General features: G+C 43.6%; 4 protein-coding genes across 5 annotated transcripts; 1 reads left to right on the top strand and 3 right to left on the bottom strand.

Annotated features, from left to right (window-relative positions):
• The first annotated feature begins 5,943 nt into the window (after positions 1–5,943).
• Positions 5,944–9,921, top strand: slc32a1 (solute carrier family 32 member 1). The gene is made up of 2 exons (XM_030375942.1): positions 5,944–6,342; positions 7,201–9,921. Exons 1-2 carry the CDS (start codon positions 5,944–5,946, stop codon positions 8,383–8,385), a joined length of 1,584 nt encoding a protein of 527 aa, XP_030231802.1. The 3' UTR covers positions 8,386–9,921.
• Positions 9,922–10,843: 922 nt separating this feature from the next.
• aurka (aurora kinase A) lies at positions 10,844–14,695 on the bottom strand. Of its 2 annotated transcripts, none has more exons than XM_030375358.1 (9): positions 14,334–14,695; positions 13,958–14,016; positions 13,500–13,842; positions 13,362–13,401; positions 13,004–13,195; positions 12,467–12,605; positions 11,797–11,945; positions 11,475–11,649; positions 10,844–11,262 (listed from the first exon to the last, which is right to left on the bottom strand). In XM_030375358.1, exons 2-9 carry the CDS (start codon positions 14,006–14,008, stop codon positions 11,077–11,079), a joined length of 1,275 nt encoding a protein of 424 aa, XP_030231218.1. In that variant the 5' UTR covers positions 14,009–14,016; positions 14,334–14,695; the 3' UTR covers positions 10,844–11,076. The 2 variants fall into 2 exon arrangements, with proteins under 2 accessions (XP_030231218.1, XP_030231220.1); XM_030375360.1 differs by having other exon boundaries at positions 13,958–14,011; positions 14,334–14,694.
• Positions 14,696–15,596: 901 nt separating this feature from the next.
• prelid3b (PRELI domain containing 3) lies at positions 15,597–20,610 on the bottom strand. The gene is made up of 6 exons (XM_030375355.1): positions 20,421–20,610; positions 19,612–19,780; positions 18,026–18,115; positions 17,600–17,670; positions 17,395–17,497; positions 15,597–17,083 (listed from the first exon to the last, which is right to left on the bottom strand). The coding sequence occupies exons 1-6, from the start codon at positions 20,450–20,452 to the stop codon at positions 16,967–16,969; spliced, it is 582 nt and encodes a 193-aa protein (XP_030231215.1). The 5' UTR covers positions 20,453–20,610; the 3' UTR covers positions 15,597–16,966.
• An 820-nt stretch (positions 20,611–21,430) lies between these two features.
• Positions 21,431–25,027, bottom strand: LOC115557372 (tubulin beta-6 chain). Its single transcript, XM_030375133.1, has 4 exons — positions 24,910–25,027; positions 23,641–23,749; positions 23,372–23,482; positions 21,431–23,116 (listed from the first exon to the last, which is right to left on the bottom strand). The coding sequence occupies exons 1-4, from the start codon at positions 24,964–24,966 to the stop codon at positions 21,927–21,929; spliced, it is 1,467 nt and encodes a 488-aa protein (XP_030230993.1). The 5' UTR covers positions 24,967–25,027; the 3' UTR covers positions 21,431–21,926.
• Between the last annotated feature and the right edge of the window lie 639 nt (positions 25,028–25,666).

The raw sequence follows: 25,666 nt of genomic DNA, 5'->3' as shown, positions 1-25,666 counted from the left end.
AGGAGGAGCGGAAATGGAGGTTCTGTTGTGAGGGAAGAAAACAAACACAGGGACCCTGCTAGGCTAGAAAACGTCGCTCATGCTAATTTAAGACGGGGATGTCCCGCGTTTCCATAGTTGTTTGTTTCATCTCGTCTTTTGATCTACAGCCAACGCAATCTTGATAAACATGAGGAAAAAAAAGGAAACGTCATCGGTCAGTTGTTTGAAAATTAACTATTGGCAACGGGACCCAAACTGTAAAATAAAATCGAAAATGTTTTGATGTAAATTGTGTTATATGGGTTTTCATGCTCATGTGGAGATTAAAATAATGGTGATTGGGTGTGAACTATACAATTGACTGGTCAGACACTTTCACTCCACTCATAAGCCAATCGTTTTGTTGCGTTATTGTTGGTGGGATTTACTTCTTTATCTGAATCAAATTAAATACAGAAAGTTGAAAAATAAGTAAATCAAATGTTTCAAAAATAAACATTTTATACAGTCTTATGTTAATAGAAGCAGTCATATCCTCTATAGTCTTGGGAGCAGTGGACGGGGCATCCGTTTTGAAGAGTGCAGAGTGCCTGCTCGTCCCATTGAGGCTTACATGTGTATGTTTGCTTGTCTCCCTTGGAGAGCAGATAACATGGCTGCTTTTCTCAGAGCTTGAAACTTTAATGAGAACACAATTATTACAAGTCGTTTCACCAGTGACTGAGAGCGAGGGTTATTGACTCTGCTCTAGGTGACAAGACCACACACACACACACACACACACACACACACACACACACACACACACACACACACACACACACACACACACACACACACACACACACACACAGCCACACACAGCCACACACACGCACACACTACGAACACTCTATGAATACAATTTCCCAGTAGATTAGGTGGGATAACAATTGACGTTTTGCCATCACCAGTAGCTCAGTCCTGCGGCGGATATGTTCTTCAAAACACTAAAAATAACCTCTACATCCCTGAGTAATATAACGAGCCATTTAACCTGAACCTAGCCTTTTCTATTTGTTACCCCAGTGGCGGGAATCGGCGTTATATCTACCACCTACATCACTGAATTGAACATGTAAAAGCAAATCGTTATTCGGGCCATGTAAAAGTCCTCGCTGACGGCGACCACTGCTACAATGGTGTGTATGTGTGTGTGCGTGTGTGCGTGTGTGCGTGTGTGCGTGTGTGCGTGTGTGCGTGTGTGTGTGTGTAAAAAAAATCGACGCCTTTGCTTTTCTGTGCCAGGCCAGCCGCAGGCCGCGCGAATCCCCCCGGACCCGCGCGCGTTATTGTGCTCAAGGAGAGAGGGGCTAAAAGGCAATTACAATGTTAATGTGTCGCAGCAGGAGAGAGAAAACCCGGCCCGGGCCGAGGAGGAGGACGTCAGAGGTGATGGAGAGAGTCGAGTCAACGCGGGTTAACAGCAAGCGGCGTCTGGGGAGCGTTTGCCTGTAACACACACATCGCTGTGTGTTTGAGACGCGCTACAGAAAGACCACTTACTCGGGGGAGAAAAAACTCGGAAAAAAAAACATACGACCAAAAAACCCAACGATAGAGCAGGCTAATTGAAATCACGAGGGGGGTTGAAGCAAAAACACATTAAGAAGCCATTAGCGATGAATACAAGTCACGGTGACTTTCCAGCAGCTTAAAATAAGGTTTATTTTTTTGTTGTTGGCTAAAATAAAATAAACATCTGAAATTCTTTATGAATGGAGCTTTTCCTTCCCGGAGAAAGACCTCGAGGAGCCGATACGAGCCTCTTCCGCAGTCCTCCCGGGAGCCCATAATAAGCCATTAAACCGGGGCATTAGGAGTAATGAAAAGGCTCTTAGTCGTTTACCGTGGGCCCACCTGGATGTCTCTGTGCGCGCGGCCGCTCTGATTGCCTGACGGATGGGGGACAATTTGTTTGGGGGAGGGGGGGTAAAAATAACAATCGTATAATATGTAGGCCACATATGAATTCGAATATGCTCATTGAATCTACTGCGTTAGATAAGCTCTGCAAACGATAACAGTCTTATCTACGATAATCATTTATCATCCGGACCCCTGGTGGCCCTCAAAGAACGGCGGTGGGGCCCCTGCCCAAGGTGCTGAAACCTCCCAGCTGAATGGACTCTAACATGATTTTTTTTGTTGTTTCTTTATTCCATATTTTTTTCGATACAAACTTGAAATGGCTTTTTGGCAGGGGAAAGCTAATCGGCCCGATAATGCGGAGGCAGCTACTCGGGATTGTAATGGTAATTTTAATGGACTCGGAGGTGGTGTGATTAGCCTGATGTGAGTTCATTGCTCCCCTCCGCGGTCCCCGGGGACCGGAAGGCCCTTTTCAGGTCCCCTTATTAATAGACGGTGGTTAGGTGTTATTTTCTGCCTGGCTTGTTGGCAAAGAGACACAAAGGCAGGATCTGTCAAGGGTTAAATGAAAGACACATTGGCTCAAGGATTGTAGAGGTATGCTGCCACAAATAAAATTATATTAAATCAAGTAGGCCTAAGCGATGAGGCAGAAAGAAATGATAAAACATGAAATGTATGAACAAAATATCCAGCGCAAACACATGTGTATGCATGTGCGTGTGCGTGTGCGTGTGTGTGTGCGTGCTTGTCCGTGTGTGCGTGTCTATGTATGTGTGTGTCCGTGCGACCATTGCTATCTGTGGGTGTGCGTTGTTTTTCCGGGGAGGCGATCATGAGAACAGTCCATCATCTATCGCTAATTAATCATTGTGTGGCTCGTGCAGGATTGACACGAAGCCGCAGAACCTTGTGCCAGCTCAGCCAAGTGTGTAATGTGAAAAGGGAGCTAGCAGACTGAGAGGGCCGCGGGTAATAATGCGAGGGGGGAGGGAGAGGTGGGGGGGGGGGCGGGGGGGATTGGGGAGACAGCACATTGGGGGGGTGCGGGGGGAAGGCAGGAGTATTTCACCATAATGGCCGTTTTCACTTGGCTCTCGAGCCTAAAAATAAAAACCTGCATGGTGCTCGCAGGTGGATAGCCTACATAGTGGGTGTCTTTTGTTTGACGCGGTGGTTGCTGAGCACACAGAGATGCAAACCGAACACAGATTAAACCCTGATGGTCAATCGCCCACTTTCTTTTGTCAATGGACGGGACGGTGTCTGGACCGGGGACCCGGGATCCTCCCGGGGACGTGGAGGGTCTAGTCTTAGTTTGGCTTTAAAGATAAGTGATGCCCTCTGCAACAAAGAGAAGCAGAAGGCATGGCGGATTCCACCTCGGAAATACGAGGGCAAAACATATATCCAGGATTCTCCAAATTTCAAAAAGAGTGCGTTTGACCGTTCAGATAGGCTATTTGTAGCCTAATATATTCATGATGGTCACGTGTATTAAGTTATAATTCAATTTAGGAAATACTTCATAAATGCAGACACGTATTAACAATTCAACACAATTCTTATGTCCCCCCTCCCCTTAGTATCCTTTTTTTGTTTGTTTGTTTTTTTTGGTTGTTATTATTATTCTAATACGTTTTATTTCGGTGCTTTTCTTTACAGTAAACCCAGAGTTTGCCGTGGATCCAGTCCTTGTAACCCCCCTCCCTCCCCCGCCCCACTGGCCGCGGTGTCACGGCGGCTCTTTTCATCTTGCGACGCGCACACACTCACTCTACCAGACAGTCCTGCGCGGATCAGAGGAGGGCTGCGGCGCGCTGATAACAGCCTCTGTGATTAACCCTTTCATCCTTGTTGGGGGTGTGGGGTTGAGGTGGAGCTAGCATTTTCCTTTTCACGATGAAAAAAAAAAGATCCCACATTGTGAGCAAGTGAGATCGAGTTTGGCATGGCGCGTTTCACACAAGCCACAACCACCCCTAAAACAAAGCCGAATAGATGCGAGAGATTCCTGCATGGGCCTCGTATGGATGCCTGCTTCCCCTTCATGGTCTCCGACGAGAAGTCGTGCCTGTTCCTTGAGTGTAAAATAAAAAAGGAGGCCTATACATTTCCCCCGCCTTCATTGTAAAAGGAATGCACCTTCATGACACGTAATTTACAGTGAACAACGTTTAATTGGCGCTGAATTTCAGCATAGAACGCATAGCCAACTAAACAATGAAAATATATCAAATGGGTATATTAATGTTCATAGGTCTAGTCTACGCTTTTATTGCGATCTAGTAAACAAAAAAAAGAAAAAAAAAAAGCCTACAAAGTTTTACAATTACACGCGAAATTATTTTCATGAAGAAAAAAAAGACACATTTTACAACAGCTGAGGAGAACGCGTTATACGGTTCAATTTGTGAGGTCACTATTTCTGCCTTGTAGGCCCCACATCCCTGTATCACTGTATCATTGCCTCTTCAGACGCTTTGTCACGCTCTAGTGATGAACTTTGTACTCCTGCCCAGGGACACGTTCATGGGACGCAAATAGAAAGGGACGGAAGAATGTCATCCAGCCGACTCCAGGAAAACACCCCAGTCACCATGGTTCGTTTTCAACCCACGATTACAGCCGGTTATCTTGCTATATCTCCCACGGCCTTAACTTCAAATTTAATTTAGCAAGCACGATGAAAATAGAGGGCCTTTAAAGCCTGATTTAAAACAAATATTGTAAAGTAGGCCTAAAGCCACTGTAACAACGATCTGCTTCACCGAAATCATTTGATAGGATTTATTTTTCAATCAATAAATCAATGCAACGGAAAGTACAATAAAAAAATGAACCCAAATCAACGACATCAACGAAATTGTCCCTGCTTCCCATCGAACTGCGCAAAAACAGAGAGTTACCGTCGGCTGCGGTCAATCAAAACACCGAATGAAGGGCTTATTAATTAACCCGTTAAATACAGCGTAATAATTCAATGAAAGATCCCCCTTCTGAAAACAAGAAGTACAGAGTATTATATTAATATTGATCGCGAATCGCTCCTAGGTTCCACCTTACAATGAACAAGCAGAAAAAACGCGTATTTTCCATATAAACTATGAATCAACAGAGCGCACTTCTAAAACTCGTTCCGTATAATCCCGACAGTAAAAGTGAGATGGGTGCTACCATGAGTTCCACGTCCTTTGGGTCGCTATGAAAAAAACGAAAAAAAACAACTTATTGCAAATAAGAAAGTGATGGAATTGTCTGTGGGGTTATATATGCACACGGTCCAACGGAGTTGAAGGGGCTTCTTCCATTTCCGCCCCCCTTTTATACACCTAAAGTTATGCAAGAATCGAGGCCTCTGGAATGCCATTGGACGTCTGGGTAAAATATTATAGATTATAGAACAGGGAGGGCATGGGGTAACCGCAAGCACCTCCCCTAGAAATGCAGCAAATCTCTCCCGTTTGCTTCTGGTGAGGGTGGACGCGCGCACTGGGGGTCCGGGTACGTGCATGTTGAAGCAGAGAGCGTGCATTGGCGGGCTGATGGTGACACGTGCCTCATCTCTGCCACCCCCCTCCGGCTTCACCGCAACGCACTGACATCAGTAGCGGCAACAGTCAACCCAACTTTGGGACCGCCGTCGAAATCGTGCAGCCCTGAAAAGAAAACGATATTATACCCAAACATCGCCGACCCCTGGATTGCGTAAAAGCTGTTGCGCGTCCGTTTGGAGCCCTAAACCCCGCGCGCCGAATCTCGGGCGTATTCGTCGTATCAGCGCGCGCAGGAGCAAGATGCACAGACGGAGAGCAGGCGTCTGAAGGTGACATGTACCTGGGGATGATCCAGAGCAGCAGGCGTACCTTGAGCAAGAAGTGGAGATAGCAACTCGATCTCGGTCCTCGTTTGAAGATCACAGCGTTTGAAATCCTACTCCGTGACTTTATCCAAGAGTTTGAATTTGGGAAAAAATAACGAATCCTATCTTAAACGACTGCTCAGAAAATACTAATTAGGAGAAACCGATTTGCATAGTCAAAAGCAAAAATGGCTACGTTAATAAGAAGCAAGCTTTCTAATAAGCTGTCCAATGCCGCTACCTCGGTCTCCAACAAATCCCAGGCGAAGGTGAGCGGGATGTTCGCCAGGATGGGCTTCCAAGCCGCCACGGACGAGGAGGGTTTGGGCTTCGCCGCCTGCGATGACCTGGATTATGACCATAGACAGGGGATGCAAATGGACATTTTAACAAACGATGAGGCAGGAGCCGGAGCAGGGAGCGGACCGACAGGCACAGGGGAGGGGGGGTTGGATGGCGACAGCCACTACCAGAGAGATGGAACCGGTCTGCCGCCCTCAGGCTCCAAAGACGGAAGTCTGGCAGAAGAAGATAAACCAAAAATTACCGCATGGGAGGCCGGCTGGAACGTGACAAATGCCATCCAGGTAAAAAACTAGGTTGAGGAATGTGTTACAAGGCCCACAGTCTATCTATTGTATCGTGAAACCCGTTGCCTGGCATGAAATGCGCTTGAAAACACCCTTCATGGGGACGAATGCGTGGCGCAGTGTCAATTTAATCATTTTGATGACTAAACCCAGTAGTCGGTGTTATTTTTGATCCTCTGTCTTTGTGTGATTTCTGTAAAATGATGTCAATCATTAGGCAAAACCTAATCGGTATCATCCACCTGGTCAGGGAGAAAACGCAAAATATGCATTGACGAGACTGCGGAATTTTACGCACACGATTTCAACGAGAGAAGTGAACGACTGATAAATCCATGATTTACTTGTATACTGAGTAATATGTTACCTGAAGAAACCATACCAAATAATCAAGAAATATATGTATTTGAATTACTATAAAGTTACTTTCAATTCAATTGCGCGCGTCCATTACGCATCGAACTTGCGCAGGTATTATATGTCGAAGTGACAACAAAAACATATTTTATAGAAATTGAATATTGAGCAATCCGATTTTCGTGTTTCTGTAAGTGGCATATAGCCTTAAAGCCCTTGTTGCTGGGGCGGTCGTGGCCAAAGCCACGACACAGTCAGCCAGCTATACGTCACACTGTGTCTCCTCTTCCTCTTGATGACGAAAGAGGCGGGGGGTGAGGGAGAGAGGGGAGGGGCGGGGGGGCGATGCTCAAAGCGAATCGGAAAGCCCACAATGAAAACCGTTGTCACCAGTTGTTCACCGCATGTGTCAAAAGAGATTTAGGTTAAGAGTGTCGAGGTGAAATAATTTATTCAAAACCCCCCATAACATGGCCCGTTTGTGTTTTGCCTTCGCAGGGGATGTTTGTGCTTGGCTTACCCTACGCCATCCTGCACGGAGGATATCTCGGACTATTTCTTATCATTTTCGCCGCTGTGGTGTGCTGCTACACAGGCAAAATCCTCATCGCCTGCCTGTACGAAGAGAACGAGGATGGGCAGCTGGTACGTGTCAGGGACTCGTACGTGGACATTGCCAACGCCTGCTGCGCGCCCAGATTCCCTTCTTTGGGCGGTCACATCGTGAATGTAGCCCAGATCATAGAGCTGGTGATGACCTGCATCCTCTACGTGGTGGTCAGCGGTAACCTCATGGAGAACAGCTTCCCCACCATGCCCGTCTCCCAGAAGTCCTGGGCCATCATCGCGACCGTGGCCCTCCTTCCCTGCGCCTTTCTCAAGAACCTGAAGGCCGTCTCCAAGTTCAGCCTGCTGTGCACGATGGCCCACTTCGTTATCAACGTCCTGGTGATCGCCTACTGCCTCTCCAGGGCCAGGGACTGGGCGTGGGACAAAGTCAAGTTCTACATCGACGTCAAGAAGTTCCCCATCTCCATCGGCATCATCGTGTTCAGCTACACCTCTCAGATTTTCCTGCCTTCTCTCGAGGGGAACATGAACAAGCCCAGCGAGTTCCACTGCATGATGAACTGGACCCATATCGCCGCATGCATCCTCAAGGGCCTGTTCGCCCTGGTGGCCTACCTGACCTGGGCGGACGCGACCAAGGAGGTCATCACAGACAACCTGCCGTCCACCATCCGAGCCGTCGTCAATCTTTTCCTAGTAGCCAAAGCCTTGCTGTCCTATCCATTGCCGTTTTTCGCAGCCGTAGAGGTTTTGGAAAAAAGCTTTTTCGGTGACGGAGGACGGGCGTTTCCAGATTGCTACGGGGCCGACGGACGCCTGAAGTCTTGGGGTCTCACTCTTCGATGCACCCTGGTTGTGTTTACGTTGCTGATGGCCATTTATGTCCCACACTTCGCTCTCCTCATGGGGCTCACTGGAAGTCTCACGGGCGCTGGGCTGTGCTTTCTACTGCCCAGCCTCTTCCACCTCAAGCTTTTATGGAGAAAGCTCTTGTGGCACCACGTGTTCTTCGATGTCGCCATCTTTGTAATAGGGGGTATATGCAGTATATCCGGTTTCATTCATTCGATGGAGGGCCTCATAGAAGCGTACAAGTACAACATAGAAGAGTAGATTCAAAGTTAAACCATCGCTGAGAATTAGATGTCAATTGCAGATCCCCATTTTAGTGCAAAACACACGACTTCCTATTCAAGTGCAGCCCCTGCTTACTATACGCGTTCAACACATATTTGTGCGATGCATAGTCTTGCATCGATTTACGCACACACAAACACGCAAACACTCTATCTCTATCTCTCTCTCTCACTCAAACACACACGCACACACACACACACACACACACACACACATGCAGGTGCATGAGCGTGCACACAGACGCGCCCATGCTCACACAGTGAGGAATAGATAGGTATACGGTGACTAAGCGAGTGATTCATTCCCCACACACTATATGGATAACATGATGTATTGATATGCGAACAACGCTACATATAAATATTTTCCAGTGGAGTGAAGGTTTACAGTATTGAACAAATCAAACTTGCAAAATGGTCCATATGTATTTTCATCGCTCTTGTGGTGGTCCCACACTTGAGAATACACATCATTAGACGTTTAAGGTTGTGATTGAGGACACAAATTTGACATATTGTGATTAAATGGCTAATAAGAAGCGTTTATTAAAAAAATGCCACTTTCTTGTTTTTGGTGTTTTGCAGTATTCCAACATGCCACCCGTTTTGAGTCATTGATACGCTTCTGGAATTGGCTAATACGATTTTATTGCAATAACTAACAGTTATTGTTCTAACAGTCAGGCTGTTCTAACAATGAATGAATAGGAAAAGAATGATGACAGCAAATAATACGTGACATGTGGAAATTGGACCTCTCTCAAAATATTGGACCTAGATACCCCGACGTTTTGCAGCAGCTATACAAACTATGCATTGAATGTATGATATTCAGACACAAATATGATCAATTTGGGAGGAGAAAAAATAACTTCCCAGAAATGTTTCTTTACATTGACGCTCAAACAACGTTGGAATTGAGCCTATATGTCCTAGAGAAAGGCCTATGTCCTACAGTGAGGCCTAGAGCTTACAGTGAGGCCTAGAGCCTACAGTGAGGTTTATGTCCTACAGTGAGGCCTAGAGCCTAGAGAGAGCTCTAGAGCCTAGAGTAAGGCCTATAGCCTACAGAGAGGCCTGGAGTATATAAGAAAAGCCTGGTTTGACATGTTGACATTTTGGAAGACGATAATACGAGTTAACACGTATACTGTGTTGAACTGATCAGATAACAATAGTCCACTCCAGGAGGGGGGCAGCAAATTTAAATCCTTTAATCTAGGCCATTTCTCAAATGTTTTTCTTTGTGAATTTGAAATGTATATTCCGAGAATAGATTGATTGATTCTTTGTTCGAAATTCTGTCGTTTGGAGCTAAAATATTAAGAGATCAAAAATTAAGAAAATGTGCATAAAGACATTGTTCACTCTGTGCGATCCAATGGGTCATGTGGAAATGTTATAAAAACCGTATGTGTAGTGTTACTGTGGTTTCAAAAAGATGGAATGTATATCTCAAAATCGTTATCATATATCGTGAAAATGAATATTAAAGAATAAATAAGTGAAATTATATTGTAAAATTGTGAGTGGTTTTATGTATTAAAAATGAAAGTGTGGGTATCATGTATTTTTTCTCTTTAATAAAATGCAAAGATGGATAATTTGAATCCTTAGACATTTGTGGGCCTTGCCCAACGTAGCCAAGCATGATTTCATTATTAGGAATTAGGACTACCCAGCCGAAAGAAATGTTTTCGAATAGCGCTCTTTATTTTATAGGCCTAACTGAGGGGCCGATAAGAGGGCCTACGATTGAAGCACTGCTTTAGTGGGGCCTCTTTGGTTTAAGGCTGCTTTAAAAAGGCGGAGTAGACCTACAGAAATCGCGGGAATTTAAATTACACGTAGGCCTACCTGTTCATCCACTCCGTTGCTTATGACCATCTGTGTAGAAATGCTTGGGGACTGAATATTCTCTCCTCTGCACCACGTTATTTTGGACGAATCACGCATTCGCTCGCTTATCTGTAACGGTCTCGTTGGATTAAAAAGCGCAGCAAAAATGTTTGGTAGAAAAGAAAATATAGCGACAGTGGGTAGCACAAAGAATTCAAATAGGGATAATGTCTTGCAACTATCAATGTAGGAAAGCTTTTACGCCAAAGGATAGGCTTTTAAAGGACCTCTTGGCGTTTGCGCCACACTTCCCGCGTTACAACATCGCTGACCGTGTAAAACAAATTAAAATAAAAAAACGATAATGTATTAAATTCACATTTATTTAATACACGTAATAATTGTATTGTTTAATACGTCTTTTATAAATCCCAGCAGATGGGTGACACTCGAGCACCCTCTAGTGCTCCGTACAGCGAAACGCTTGACATGCAGAATGGAACTCAGTGCAAACCATTAGTGGCCTCAAATACCACGGTAAATATTCAAACAATCATTCACCTTATATTTAGACAGAAAACATTACTTAAGCGAAGTACTTTGTCTTTTATAATTTTTATTGTAATATTCAAGTAGTGGTGACAGTCGCCAATAAAAGTCATAATTACATAATTACAAACCAAGGATCAATATGACATCAAGCAAGCCATCAGCGTCTGGCACAAAGAAGTGATCCACAGTACACACACACACACAAGCAGCTCAGACAGCTGCACAGTTTCCAAAGCGAGAAAGTAAGACGACCACATCACGACAAACAAACCAACATTCATTTCTCCGGCTCCGGGCTGGCCGACAGGGACGTGGGTTTTTTGGTGGACTTCTCCACCACCCAGGGGTGGCACAGCACGCCCTGGATGGGCAGTCGGTGCAGGGGGTTGTGCTTCAGCAGCCTGCCAATCAAGTCCTTCGCATCTGCACAGATATTGGCCACGGCCGGGTACGTATATTCCACCTATAGGCAAAAGGGGAAAATAACTATCCTTTAGATGCGAGTTCTCCTCGTACAATGTTATTATCTTTATTTCACTAGCTCAACATGTCAACAGTTTATTGGGACCCTAATCAGGAGAATTCAGGCTTGATTAAAGTCCTTTCCGATCAGCCCTTGTTGATTTAGCGTTGCCGTTTGATGACATGCTGTAGTCCAGGCGTGCGACCCCTTACCCTGCAGATCTTGCGGTAAGTTTCCTCGTGACTCTTTGTCTCAAAGGGGGGCTTGCCCACCAAGAACTCGTAGCAGAGGACCCCCAGACTCCACAGGTCCACCTTCTCGTCGTGGGTCCTACCCTCGATCATCTCCGGGGGCAGGTAGTCCAGCGTGCCGCACAGCGTGGATCTCCTGGAGCAGCAAAGAGAGGTATCAGAGTTACGAATGTTCAAAGGTTATGAACGGCTCGGCTCACAGGTTGAGGCCAGATAATATTAATGCTATACATTAGCGTCCTGCCTGATTTGCATCATTATTGGGATTGGACAAATGCATTACCTGGAGGAAGGCGTGTGCACAGACCACCCAAAGTCCGCAATCTTCAGCTCGCCATTGGCTCCAAGTAGGAGGTTCTCAGGTTTGATGTCTCTATGGATCACCTTCTTGGAGTGGCAGTAGTTCAGAGCATCTGCAAGCTCCATTATGTACTAATGGCATTAAAAAAAAAAAAAAAAAACGACAGACGTTATGGTTATGGACATTATGGTTTTGGCCTTCTCAAAGTAGGGGGAGATGACACATGTACAACAAAAAGGTTCCCATTCATTTCAGCTTTTCAGTGAGGTTGCTCAACTTTGACACATGTTACAACAATGACCACGGCAGCCAAGCTTGTCACAACTTCAGTGCGACTTAAGGTAGAGTTATGGTTGGACGTTGACGCAACGCAATGACGCTGTCTCTTCGACAGTCGTGAACCTGTTTTGGTTCAGAGACAGGTTTAAGTTGGTGGACCAATCACAGCCCTTGCTTGCCGCCTCGACGCAATGTAAACAATTTTGGGATGCACACGTCAGGCCCTTGTGGTGGACGCAAGGAGGGTCCGCGAGGCCGTAATGGGACCGTAAACCCCCTTGCATTACGTCGACGTCCAACCATAACTACGCCTTAATAGAGACACTAATGAACTCTGAGGTTGAGGTGTACAGTGACGGCCGGGAAGACTCACAGTGGCACTGCGCTCCTCGTTGAAGCTGCCACAGCGCTGCAGCTCGCCGTAAAGCTCTCCCTTGGGTGCAAACTCCAGGATGAGGTAAACGCGAGACGCATCGTGGAAGTAACCGTAGAGGCGCAGTATGTTGGGGTGCCTTTGGAAGACGAGGACAGAATGTCAGCAGCATTTCAGCATTGGGGACGCAAGAGTCTTTAGCATGTTGCTCAAAAGGCTTTAACAACATGAGAAATTGGATTCCATTATGGCAGTAAATGAGAAAACTTATTTTCATTTATGAAAAGCTCTGAAGCTGGAGAGATTTAATAACATTTCAATAGGAACCAATCACCGCAATCAGAAAGTGTGCAGTAATAAGTAGATGCTGCCACCATGAAGAAAACGGCAGCCTTTGTCATTCTAAATATGCCACGCTCTAGGTGGCAATAGGATGGCAGGGGAAGTGGGGAGTCTACATGTCTCTTATCAGAGACATTGTGACATTTGTGTGATTTATTGGCAGTTTCTCACTATCAGGACAGATGCGTTTTCTACCTGAGGTGAGACTGGATTTCCACTTCACGCCTGAGCTGGTGCGCCACCCCCGCCATCTCCAGCTGCTTCTTGAAGAGCACTTTCAGGGCCAGGATGAACATGGTCTGACGTTCCCGGGCCAGGTAGACATTGCCAAATTTACCCTTCCCCAAGGGACGGCCGATGTCAAAGTTCTCCAGGCTCCATCGCGCTCTTTTGGAGCAACATGATACTTAGTTAGATTATATGAAGGCTTGATTACACAGTTACCATATCATTTACATTTGTATGACATTTTCAACCCCAATGGATGCTTCCATGGATTTACATTAGAATAAAAATACACAATAATCCGTTTTTGAATGAAAAATACTCATACATTGAATTTCCATTTGAAGATTCCTTCTTGGTTGCCTCGTCTAATGAAGAAAAGAAAACACAGTCAGGCATACCAATACACAGAAATAGGAGGGCAAGTGAATGTAATTAGAAGCTTAATTCTATTAATAATGATTACTTTGCGAAGGCTTCTTCTTAGAAGGCTCTGTTGTGTTTTTGGCAGGCTCTGGGTCAACTTTTGTGGCTTTCGGCTTGGCCTGACCAGACTGGAGACTAGGCTTCTGTTGCATTGCAGGGTTAACGTTGGGAGTGACCGGGTTCCTGTTTTGATCAGCTGCATAGCTGGGCTTGACAACAGTGGCGACGTGCGATACGGGCTTCTGCTGGCTCATGGGTCGCTGTATGCGCTGTGGCCCGTTTAACATCCCTAGGACCTTGGGAGTGTGGCTCGCTGGGTTGCCAGACTTCCGAGTGGTTTGAGCCACCGGAACTCTCTTTGGACCCAAGTTACTGGTAGTCAGCTACGGAAGAGATCATCATGAGTAATATTTCAAAAAAAAATTAAAACAATGTACGAACAAACCAAATACAGCTCAGTGTGTGGTGTAACAAATGTTTTAATCAATTTAATGTTACCTTCCCTGCAGGCCTTTGCAGTTTCATATCCTTTCCACTAGCAGCATCCATGGTCTATTCTTTAAAGAAACGATTGGACATTTTATGGAAGATTCCAACTTAAAATTTATAATAATCATCTTGGATTATTCCTGAAATCACACGATTCAGTCTCATAGCAATCGTTACAGAAGAAAAAAAAATCTCTTCTGTACGGTTGTCATCTGCCTTACTATTTAAATGCTTAGAGACTATCGATTTTATTCACATTACAAAAACGGTTAAACTATATCGCCTGAATCGCTGAATTATGTCCACCAGCAAGGATAGTCATCAAAAAAAGTAGATAATTCAAGCGAATCACTAAGAACATCTCCAATATAGCAACCTTACTTACCTAAATATGTGTGCACAATTTCCAGATGCAATTATTGTCAACGCTTTACTTTAAATACCGAAAATAAGCGATTAAAACGAACGAAGCTAAAAGCTTTACCTCGGCAGGCTAGCTTCAGCTAGCCAGTCGAGCTGCATACATAAAATAAATATCAAGGTTGTTCAACGATCTACCTGACCGTTCTAACCTCAAATAATGGAACAGGAGGACACAACACCGTAAGAAACAAACTCTGCGTGAATAAAGACTAAAAAGCGGTGTCCTATTTTGTAGAAGCCACGAGTTAGGTCACGTCAGGTTTTGACAATGGTTAAAACCCCTTCGTAATATTGCTTGTTGGTTCATTTCAAATGTCGCTCTTTTTAAAACCCTGAACGACTTCAACTCACGTGATTGGCTGAAATGATCGCCATTACTTATGAACCATTGGCTGATTTGGAAGCGGGTTTCTGACGTCATCACCATGTCGTTTTCAGGATAGAACTGTAGATGGCAGTACTGGCCTGACTAAAATTGACAAAATTGTATTGATAAATATTAATCGATGAAATTATAATTGTCATTATTCTACTCAATTTGTGAGCAATATCATCAACTCATATCCACTAAGGAACGTTACAATTGATGAAGTCATTTGATTAAGGGGATTCCTGTACGAATAATTTATATTTACCCAAGTGGGAATTATGACATCTCGGTGTATATGGGCCAATCAGTTCTCAAATAAATAAGTAAATAAAATGTATATTAAATGTCAGACACAGTACAGATTTATTTCTAAGTCCCACATGTTAAAAAAAAAAATGAAAACCACACAAAAAAAACACCAAACGCTTTCAAATTCCCTAGCCACTCGACTGTATACAGGGGTTGCATGTTTAATGTAGGACTTAAACATCTCATTCATTTCCGACATAAGCGTTTTATTTTGATGCATACAATTATACAATCCAAGCTGTTACTGGAATGTTTGTTTATATCAATTAAAGATGAACAAAAATCTGTTTAATGAGGTTCAATCATCTTTATATATTTACAGTAAATGTATTATCATGTATTTTTCTTTATTCCATATCAGCTGCAGGGGTTTCTGTATTTTAATATAGTTTCTAAGCAATTAAAAGGAACTACATGCCTGAGTATGTTATGAAGTCTGCTCTTCATTGACAATGAGTGTCAAAGGGATCCTTGAGGATGCTCCCATATCCAAAAGTTATTAACCCAGAAAAACTTGCTCTGCAAAAAAGCCAATAGTCAAGACAATTTCACATAATAAATAATCTTTAATAGTATACACAGATAGCCTTCACAATTGACTTTTTACATATGAAAACTGCTTGAATTGCACATTTCTTTCAGAAGTTAGCTTATTATAAGGCTAACAACAATTGTTCACAAAATCCCTAGTTATGTTAAGCAGCTTTGTTCTAACAAAATGTATTTTGGTTCCAAGTGCGAGCTCAGTCCCATCCACTCAGGACCTGTTGTATATCATTATACTGGTAAAAGACAGTAGATCCCCAGGCAGTATTATTTTAAAAATACAAAACTGGCATTATTATCAGTGGTCATGTTCAGATATTTGTTGGTTTGTTAAAGTGCTGGTGTTTAGCTTCAACAATCAAAAACAGTAGAATAGTTATTACCACTCCAACCGTTTCAGCATATAAGTGCTTGCCAACACACTGAAGATGGTCCAGTTCAATTCCTCAAAACATAAATCCGTGCTGTGTGTCTTGATCCCTTCAGGTTACATAAATATTAAATTAAATGAATCATACAAGAACATCACATGTATACAGGCTTGGCTCTAACAATCTCATCAGTTCATAGTTTGGAAGGGAATCCATGGTGACAATGTCGAGGCTCAATAGAGCTGTAGAACATCAGCCATGAAAAACCCTGTTGACTCACATTCCTCAGCGGCTGTGCCTTGCCCTTCTCTCTTCATGAGACCGTGGGACTTAGCTACGTTCTGGTACCCTACAGATCTCCAATCCTCGAAAGCAGACCCAGGACAAACGTGACATTGCATTCATACACCCGACCAAAAAACAATGTTCTACAAAACCAACCTTGGTAAAGACTCCGTACTTCGGTAAAGGACTAGCATTCTGAGGTCCTACAGCCCACAGTATTGATGCTCACCAAGGTCCCCAAAAAAGGGAGTAGTGCATCTATAGACTTTGGCACCTTTGAAAAACAAAGCAAATAATAAACTAAAACGTATAATAAATAACCGAAAGATGCCTATACCTGTAACAGCAAACGTTGACCCACTCTTTGTCCATTTCGAACATGGGTGGTGTTGAACAACTGTCTCTGGAGTCTTGCACCTGTTTGCCTTTCTCTATAATGCCGTCCTCAACAGGGCTAACACCACGCCCGGAAACCCTGTTTCAGAGTCCCCCTCCACACTGCAGTTTGGCGCACGAATGCCTATCTAATGTAGACAGCAGTTCATGGCAAATGGAGGGATATGCAACTCTGGAACACGTAGAACAGGCACCGAATCTAACACTAAAAAGGAAGGGAGGTGGGGGATGCTGATGCATGGCGACATTTTTGTAGTCTTTGTAGTGTTTTTGGCACCCAGACACAAAGGGGTGGGTTGTGGACCGAAAGTGACAGTGTTATTTCGATGTAACCGCCGCAGCCATGGGCGTGCGTATTGTGCTGCGGGCCGTTGCCGCCAGCTCCTCGATCTCCGTGTTTAGACGTCTGATGACCCATTCCATCGCCTCACGCCCCTGCAGAAAAGGAAAAACAAAATGGAGCCCCAATGATTACATGACAGCATGGGCAAAAGTTCAAACTCCAGAAAAAATTATAGTGTGCAGATGGTCATTTGGGCAAATATTTAAGCATAAAATTTGAAAAGGCAAATGAATCTATTATTTAGTTATCATTTTACAAAAGTACAATCATCTTTTACAGTGAAGACACACCTTTTCTTTTCTGACAAATATTTTGAAATGATTTGTTGTAAATAGTTTAACAGACATGTACTTGGGAGTCAGTCGTACACATAAAACAAGGACAGGTCAAGAGCATATCTCACCTTGCCAGCGTTGGTATTCATGGTTGAGGCCATGACTCCCTCCAGATAACTACTGAGGCTCACTCCCTTCACAGAGATGATGGCTTCCTGAGTCAATACCGTTCTAGTGAGAATAGATGATGAATATATGAGAACATAAGCTTTTCAAAACATGACCTGTACTAAAAAAGGTAGTGAATTTGCAGCCCATTCTGTTTAAACATACCTTTCTGGATCCTGAGGATGGGGTTTGTACGTCAACTTCTCATCCACAGATATCAAGTTTGTCAAGGTGATCTGTAGACACAAGGATAAGCCAGATGTAAGCAAAGGTTTGTATTTGGAACATGAATTATCTCCACCATCCAACACCCCTGAAACACCAGCAGCATGATTATTTTGATCGCTTTAAAAAGGTATATCTTCTCGTCATTATTCATTTAGAATATACAGTACCATTCAAAGATAATCAATGATTATGTAATAAATGCCCAGCCCGAATTCCAGGGCAATCTCTAGATCACCAGATTATTGGACCTTTACTAAAGAGGTCCATAAGGATACAGTTAAGAGTGCATTGCATGATGATTCAGATTTAGGGGATAGATGCACCTACGCATGAAAGAGTGACATAATGAATGACAGTACTCACATTTGAGGACTGAAGTTCAAAAACCTTTTCTTTGGGGTCTACAACAGAGTGCTCCTGGATGTACGTGCATGTCCGTGTGTTGCCAATGATCTAATAGGAAAGAAACAAACAGCAAAAGAATAAAATGAAGTGGCCTACAAGCATATTGTGCTCGGGTATGGAAGTCAACCCTGACCCCAACTGATGGGAGACAGCAAAACACTTTGAAAGAAAATTACAGATTTTCCCATAAAGTCTGGTAAGAACCTGCTGAACACCATCCAGAAAAATATGATGTTATAATGGTCGGGTTAATGAAAGGTCAACCAAAAAAGCCAAACCAAAACAAAATCGAATTAACTACTTACTCAAGATCTAAATCTATTGCTCTTGGTTCACATTTAAGAACCTGATCAGACCTCAGCTGAATTTAGTCTAAGACAATCTGATTAAGATTAATAGAATATACCGTTGACCACGGGGCCAATTGGGAGACAATGTCTGCAAATGGAATCAGACATCGTATATCAATAGACTCTTTTGCCCTAGACTTCTGACATTAAACACAATACAGCTTTTATGTTTTGCCCAAGGGCATGGGTGGAAGTCATGTGGTTACTCAACTCTGGCCCCCGAGGTTGGGAGACATGGGGTAATAGTGTTGAGAGAAATGTGGGTGATGAGCAGGTCCTACTCAACACTGGCGGTAGTTTGTACTCCTGGGAACTGAACAAACTGTACACGCAATACAACATGGCCCCCTTCCAAATACTCAGAGTGCCTTATAAACCAGTAATTTACTCTATAGAACATACAAATAGAATAGAGTACAGCGATTACAGCAGGTTCAAAAGTAGCACTCTCAATAAAGAAATGCACACACAAATAAGCAAGTTCAGCTATTAAACTAAGAAGTATGACTACTTCAATAACTCACTTTATAACCCGATATTCTTTAGAATGTTGTGAGGCAAATATGAACAATGTGACCAGGAGTGTGTAACAAGATCACCCCTATGTAGGGGCACACAACTCCTCACTCAGCCTCACGATTGCAAGTTACAACAGGGACGTCCCTTATTAGCGAGGGGCTAATACGAGTTGGAATGTTACATCACATGACACGAGGTCTAGAAACACATAAACCGCACCCCCAGTGTCGTACAGCACGGGCTGTGACAGAGTCATGGACTCATCCGGTCTGCAGCATTGCTAAAATAGCCTTACCTTGAGTAGCAAGGTCAACCTTGTTCAAACGCATTAGTCTCCCCGGCCTAATACACCTACGCTGTGCTGTCATGTGATTGGCTTTAATTGAACGCAAAATTATTTTCTGTAAACTATAATATTACGATGTGACAACGTTTAACACCTAACTTCCAGAGAGAGGGTGAATTTAAGTTTTATACTTTTTACTTTTATATTAGCTAAAGTGATTCCGAAATAAGCAGCATATAGGCCTACAAAAACGCTTCTCTAGCTTTGCTATAATTAACCCCTTGTGTCCCACTTTCATAGAGTGTTTGTCTTTACGGTACTACCATATCTAGCTATTATTAGAAACATCAATCAATAATCGACAATCAAGAATTAACCTTGATACTTACAGACTTTACTATAGAGGGGAGGCCCCACTCTGTGCTAAGCAGTCGTTTACTGTGCAGGCATCCCTGCTTGTCTACGGATCTGTCCAGGACATCAACTCCAATCACACTGGGGTTCATGGGGTTTGGGTACTTCTGCATGGCAGCCTTGGTCACCGTCTCCCAAGGATGGCTGCAAGCAGAGGACACGGATGATATTTACATTTTATTTTGTCTAATCTTGCAAAATAATTATTAGTAAACATTATTCAGATATCTCTACATGCGTATTAGCGAATTCACAGTGACGCTCGTAATTTCTGAAAAGCCCGAAAGAAAGGGTTATATAATAACTCGTGTTGAATGATAGTGTATTTCATTCATGAGAATAGCACTACAATTTTGATTTTATCAACGACAGCATGGCGCTGGCGCAAGTGACAGAGACTGTGAATGGTCGCCATGGAGATAACACGAATGTTAGTACGCCGTGACGCAAGTAACAATCGCGTATAAATTTCATGGCTAAATTTAGGTGAAAGGTTGAGCGGGATGATGTACGACACCGGCACGTCATAATAGGCGCTGACCGGTTAAGCAATCGCACCGCAATGTCTCGACCAATGTCTATCGTTAGCGGCGTTCTAAAATATTACATTCTATCTGTAAACAGTGTAATTTATTGTGCAGCTGCTTTTGCTGAGCAGGGACCAAGAACGACTGCCTGTTCAACAGAGAGGAATGTCGTTCTACATGTGACTGGCTTCAGTGCGAATCAAATTATATAATCGCATATTGCGCACACAAGCGGATATCTAACTGGATCTACTTACTTGAATATATGTTCTGATGTCCAGATCTTCATGTCTGATAATGGGTTGGTCGGGTACCCGGTGCGAAGTTGGAGTCAGGAGTGGAAAAGCCGGTAGGCACGGACACACTGGGCGAGTTAGCCGAAAGCTAAGCAGTAGGAGCGGTGCTACACTCCGCCCACTCCAGCAAGGTCACATGAGAAGTTGTAGGCTACGCACTTCCGCCGCATTCTGATTGAAGGCACATAGTACTGGCTTGCGCATGGTACATAGCGCTGCAGCTGGCAGGCATCATGTGCTTAGAAGTTTAGGACAGTGACCCGTCTCTCTCTCTCTCTCTCTCTCTCTCTCTCTCTCTCTCTCTCTCTCTCTCTCTCTCTCTCTCACACGCACACACACACACACACACACACACACACACACACACACACACACACACACACACACACACACACACACACACACACACACACACACACACACACACACACACGTATTTCAAGGACGAGAGAGTTAGACGGAGAAAACGCTGCATAATATTACCATATTATATTGATCATATTTAGAATCTCCTGCATGACACATCGTTTTGACTTAGCCTAAACTAAACGACAATAAACAGCAATGCAGTTGTATTGCTTCACTGAAGACGGATGGGACATCTTGAAATTCCATTGCTATATGTGCTGATCTCATTGTAACCCAGATCATCCATATCTCATCACCAACCCCTCGTTAGGACAAGTTTGGTGGTGCACTGTGGAAACACATTGACACGTCACAAGTGCTTATCATGGAGTACAGACAGGGCAACTTTGGTATTGTATAATCTGTCTCTGCCAGACTTAGGGAGGAGGGCTCTACATAGTTATGAAGAGTGCAATGCAATGCTGCCATAATTGTGGGAATCGATTCAATTTAGTTTGTGTAAGAGTTTTCCATAGAATATGTGAATATGCCAAATACATTGTTGGTGTATTCCAAATACATTGTTGGTGTACAAAGGAAATATAAGTTACTTACGAGTGTTGTTTACTTTGATTATATTATTATTTTATTTAGTAGAATCTATCTCATAACAAGTATGAAGGAAAAATGTAACACGAAATTCAAAGAAATACTCCAATAGCAGTCTTATAATACAAAACATGACAAAGCTAAAACTGATTTAATTTCTGTACAACTTCGTTATAATCTCTGAAGTTTACTAACTATCAAATGTACACATAAAACATACATTTATTATAAAAATGCAAGACAATTTGTGGATTTTACTATATTCAAAGGTACCTTGATTCAAACATGAAGGATTTTAGAATTTAGATTAAAAAAAAAGTGACCACCAAAGCATTGCGCAAACGTGCATTAGTGAACAAATTAATGAGCATGCATACAATATAAATATTTCGAAAGTATTTGAAAATACCATTCCCAGGTCAATTCTATTTGCAATCGCACAAAACGAAAAACAACGAGTAAATTTGCACGGTTCGACGATCACATTCACTATAAACTTTGACACGACTTTCACAGGTCCTCGTCACCTTCCGTGGTTTCAATCACTATTTCGCTCACTCGCTGCTCCTTCACCGATTCTGTGCGAGACTGAACCTTCGCATGAGCCTTTGTCGAGGTTGTCATCGGCGGCCGCGCCTCTACCTCCGCCTCTTCCTCTGCCTCTTCCTCCTCCTCCAATCCCTGGTCGGCGGTGGCGTCCTGGTACTGCTGGTACTCCGACACCAGGTCGTTGAGGTTGCTCTCGGCCTCGGTGAACTCCATCTCGTCCATGCCCTCCCCCGTGTACCAGTGGAGGAAGGCCTTGCGTCGGAACATGAGGGCGAACTGGTCCCCCACTCTCCGGAACACCTCCTGGATGGCCGTGTTGTTGCCGATGAAGGTGGCCGCCATCTTCAGGCCCCGGGGCGGGATGTCGCAAACGGCCACCTTCACGTTATGCGGGATCCAGTCCACAAAGTGGTGGCTGTTCTTCTGCTGCATGCTCAGCATCTGCTCGTCCACCTCCCGCGTGGACATCCGGCCCCGGAACATGCCGGCCACCGTCAGATAGCGCCCCCTCCTTGGGTCGCAGGCCGTCATCATGTTGCGCGGGTCAAACATCTGCTGGGTGAGCTCTGGCACGGTGAGGGCGCTGTACTGGCGGCTGCCGCGGGCCGTCAGCGGCGCGAAGCCCGGCATGAAGAAGTGCAGGCGGGGGAAGGGCACCATGTTGACGGCCAGTTTCCTCAGGTCGGCGTTGAGCTGCCCGGGGAACCTCAGGGAGGTGGTGACCCCGCTCATGGTCATGCACACCAGGTGGTTGAGGTCGCCGTAGGAGGGCGTGGTCAGCTTGAGGGAGCGGAAGCAGATGTCGTAGAGGGCCTCGTTGTCGATGCAGAAGGTCTCGTCCGTGTTCTCCAGGAGCTGGTGCACGGAGAGCGTGGCGTTGTAGGGCTCCACCACCGTGTCGGACACCTTGGGCGAGGGCATGATGCTGAAGGTGTTCATGATACGGTCGGGGTACTCCTCGCGGATCTTGTTGATGAGCAGGGTGCCCATGCCGGAGCCGGTGCCCCCGCCCAGGGAGTGGACGAACTGGAAGCCCTGCAGGCAGTCGCAGCTCTCGCTCTCATGCCTCACCTGGTCCATCACCTGGTCCACCAGCTCAGCCCCCTCCGTGTAGTGGCCCTTGGCCCAGTTGTTGCCGGCTCCAGAGTTCCCTGGAAAACAACACAGAACCATGTGGAGAGCAAGGATCGCTCAGTGTTCTTCAGTGGAGGAAACATCTGATAGAAAAGTCTTAATATCACAATAAGAGCATCAAATGATTAATTTCAATCAATGAAAGGCTTTTTAAACCCGCCACACAACAACAACACAACAAAACATATGATTTTCATACATTGTTTCATACAATCAAAAGTAATTTAGCATCATGGATCAACCATGGATGGCACAAAGTGTTTAATTTTCACCATGGATGAAGTTGTCTGGCCTGAAGAGGGCGCCGATGCGGCTCCCTCTCACACTGTCCATGGTTCCGGGCTCCAGGTCAATCAGCAAAGCCCTGGGCACATATTTACCACCTGGAATATATGGGGAATCAGTGCAATCAAATGAGAATACAATTGAAATGTATTTAATCAAAATAAATACAAATTATTGTACCATCGTCTTAACCTTATATTCTTATTCTTATCTTCCATTGAATTGGATTTGGAACTGAAATTGCACGTTTTCTTACCATTTGCCTCATTGAAGTACACATTGACCCTTTCAAGTTGGAGGTTGCTATCTCCTTCATAGAGGCCTGTAGCGTTAAGGCCATGTTCCTCGCTGATCACTTCCCAAAACTAAGAAAAAGGAGAAACAACAGCAATTATAAGTACAACAAAAACATTACCAACAAAGCAATACAGTTAACTAACAACATCGATTTTTATGTCTAACTTTGCACTTACTTAACAAAATACGTTCATGCACGAAAAGAATACGACAAAAGTGTAATCGAGAACCTATATAACTACTTTTTGAACATGTTATGACCTTGTTATGAACATGTTATGATGTTATGACATCAGATTGCCTATAACAATCTGATGTACACTCACAAAACCCTCCACCAACCATTCACTATTTCACCTTACTGTATATGCTCGCTTTTTAACTCCTAATCAAATGGATCTGTAATGCAGCACCCAGGTCAATGAAAAACATGTATGTATGAATGAATAGTGATGCAAACCTACAATTTCCTACAAGATCCAATACCTGTGGATCAAAGTGGTTACTTTCTGCCTTCTATTGGTCAGATATACTTTTATGCTTGTGTCGCTCAATATTGTAATTTAATTCGTCCTGTATGACCAATGATTTCCAAATATAGCAGGAAATAATTTCTAATATTATTCTGCTTATTTTCTCTTCCTTGCTTTGTGTTTTACGTGATAAAAAAGTCCCACCCATGTTAGCCTTGCATTGCCCCTTATCTTTTACCAGAGAGCACAAGGAACACCCTGTCACTGACAACTGCCAGTAGTAAACACAGAAGTTATTAAGTTACGATATGCACTAATCACAATACCACATTAAGAAATAACTCTAAAGTGGTGGGACCTTTTTAATTCACTATTTGAAAGATTATACGATTATGTAATAATTCAACATGTAGGGATTGTAAGATATAACTGTACTGTATCTGATATGCGGCTCTGATATTTTAATTATGCTTTAAACATCTGTTTGAAGATAATTAGTTACATTTGAACGTTTGGATGTCATACAACTGCTGGTTTTTCTTTGGAAATGAGGCACTACGACAACAGAAATACGAAAGGATTTCTTTAAAAATAGCACACATTGAATACTAATTTCTATTTGTTTTTGAGTCATTTCAAAGGCTCAATATGCTATTAGATGTTTTATTAGGACAATTGCATTGATCATCATTTTTTGATATTATTATTAACTATTGAAGATAGTTTTGATAGAGAATTATTTTGTCATTTATTACCTTTGAGCCAATCTGATTTCCGCATTGTCCAATTTGTAGATGTACAATTTCACGCATGATGATCAAGCCAAAGCACAGTGTGTGGACTGGGGTCTCTGATATTTTCCGGTTCTCCAGCTAGTGTTTTATACCATCCATGATGTCATCACTGATGTCATTTCAGTCAACAGGACCGAAACGGAAGCATCCTATTTATTCTATGCAAATTGCACTTTATAAACGGACATTATAATCAATTTAATACAGAACATATGTTGTCCATTTGAATATGATACAATTATATACGATAGTGATTTGTGGTTTTTCTTTATTCCTTCCTGTTTTGGGGCTCAATCAGTAAGGAGGTATAGGAACATATTTAGCTTTTTTTGACTAAAGGTTTTCAAATGTAGCCTACTTACTCTATTGAATTTCACATACTGAACATATTAGACGGACTATCCTTTTCTCTATTGCTGAATATATCTGTTATCCCTGACATGCATGGAGGATCGGAAGGAAGTGTCATAGAGACGAGCCGACATGGGTCTGCTTGGTAACTGATAGCACCCCATCTACTTGCCAAATTAAACGAAACACACACATAAACACACACAGACAAATATATCCACACACACACATACTTCTCAAATTAAAAAGCGAAACAATCGCTGACAAGACTAGCAGAAAAAAACTTGACATAATTAGAAGGTAAACCAGTCTATGAACAGACAGGACATGGTACATTTGGATAACGCCCCGTCGGTTAATGTCTTTT

The sequence above is a fragment of the Gadus morhua genome, chromosome 13 (assembly GCF_902167405.1).
Source record: "Gadus morhua chromosome 13, gadMor3.0, whole genome shotgun sequence".
NCBI classification, from domain to species: Eukaryota; Metazoa; Chordata; class Actinopteri; order Gadiformes; family Gadidae; genus Gadus; species Gadus morhua.
Note: the sequence above shows the minus strand (reverse complement) of the source record. Positions and strands in the feature narration are given on the sequence as shown.

Bases quoted from the DNA above. Each gene is read 5' to 3' on its own strand.
- slc32a1 (XM_030375942.1), top strand. From the start codon at position 5,944: ATGGCTACGTTAATAAGAAGCAAGCTTTCTAATAAGCTGTCCAATGCC. The intron at 6,343-7,200 runs GTAAAAAACTAG...TTGCCTTCGCAG, and splicing joins ACGTGACAAATGCCATCCAG to GGGATGTTTGTGCTTGGCTT.
- aurka (XM_030375358.1), bottom strand. From the start codon at position 14,008: ATGGATGCTGCTAGTGGAAAGGATATGAAACTGCAAAGGCCTGCAGGG. The intron at 13,402-13,499 runs GTAATCATTATT...TTTCTTCATTAG, and splicing joins TAAGAAGAAGCCTTCGCAAA to ACGAGGCAACCAAGAAGGAA. The intron at 11,650-11,796 runs GTAATGCATTTG...TTGCTGCTCCAG, and splicing joins GTGCACACGCCTTCCTCCAG to GAGATCCACGCTGTGCGGCA.
- prelid3b (XM_030375355.1), bottom strand. From the start codon at position 20,452: ATGAAGATCTGGACATCAGAACATATATTCAA. The intron at 17,671-18,025 runs GTGAGTACTGTC...TTGTGTCTACAG, and splicing joins TTGAACTTCAGTCCTCAAAT to ATCACCTTGACAAACTTGAT. The intron at 17,084-17,394 runs GTGAGATATGCT...CCTTTTCTGCAG, and splicing joins TGAATACCAACGCTGGCAAG to GGGCGTGAGGCGATGGAATG.
- LOC115557372 (XM_030375133.1), bottom strand. From the start codon at position 24,966: ATGCGTGAAATTGTACATCTACAAATTGGACAATGCGGAAATCAGATT. The intron at 23,750-24,909 runs GTAATAAATGAC...CCTTTTTCTTAG, and splicing joins GAAATCAGATTGGCTCAAAG to TTTTGGGAAGTGATCAGCGA. The intron at 23,483-23,640 runs GTAAGAAAACGT...CATATATTCCAG, and splicing joins GTACTTCAATGAGGCAAATG to GTGGTAAATATGTGCCCAGG.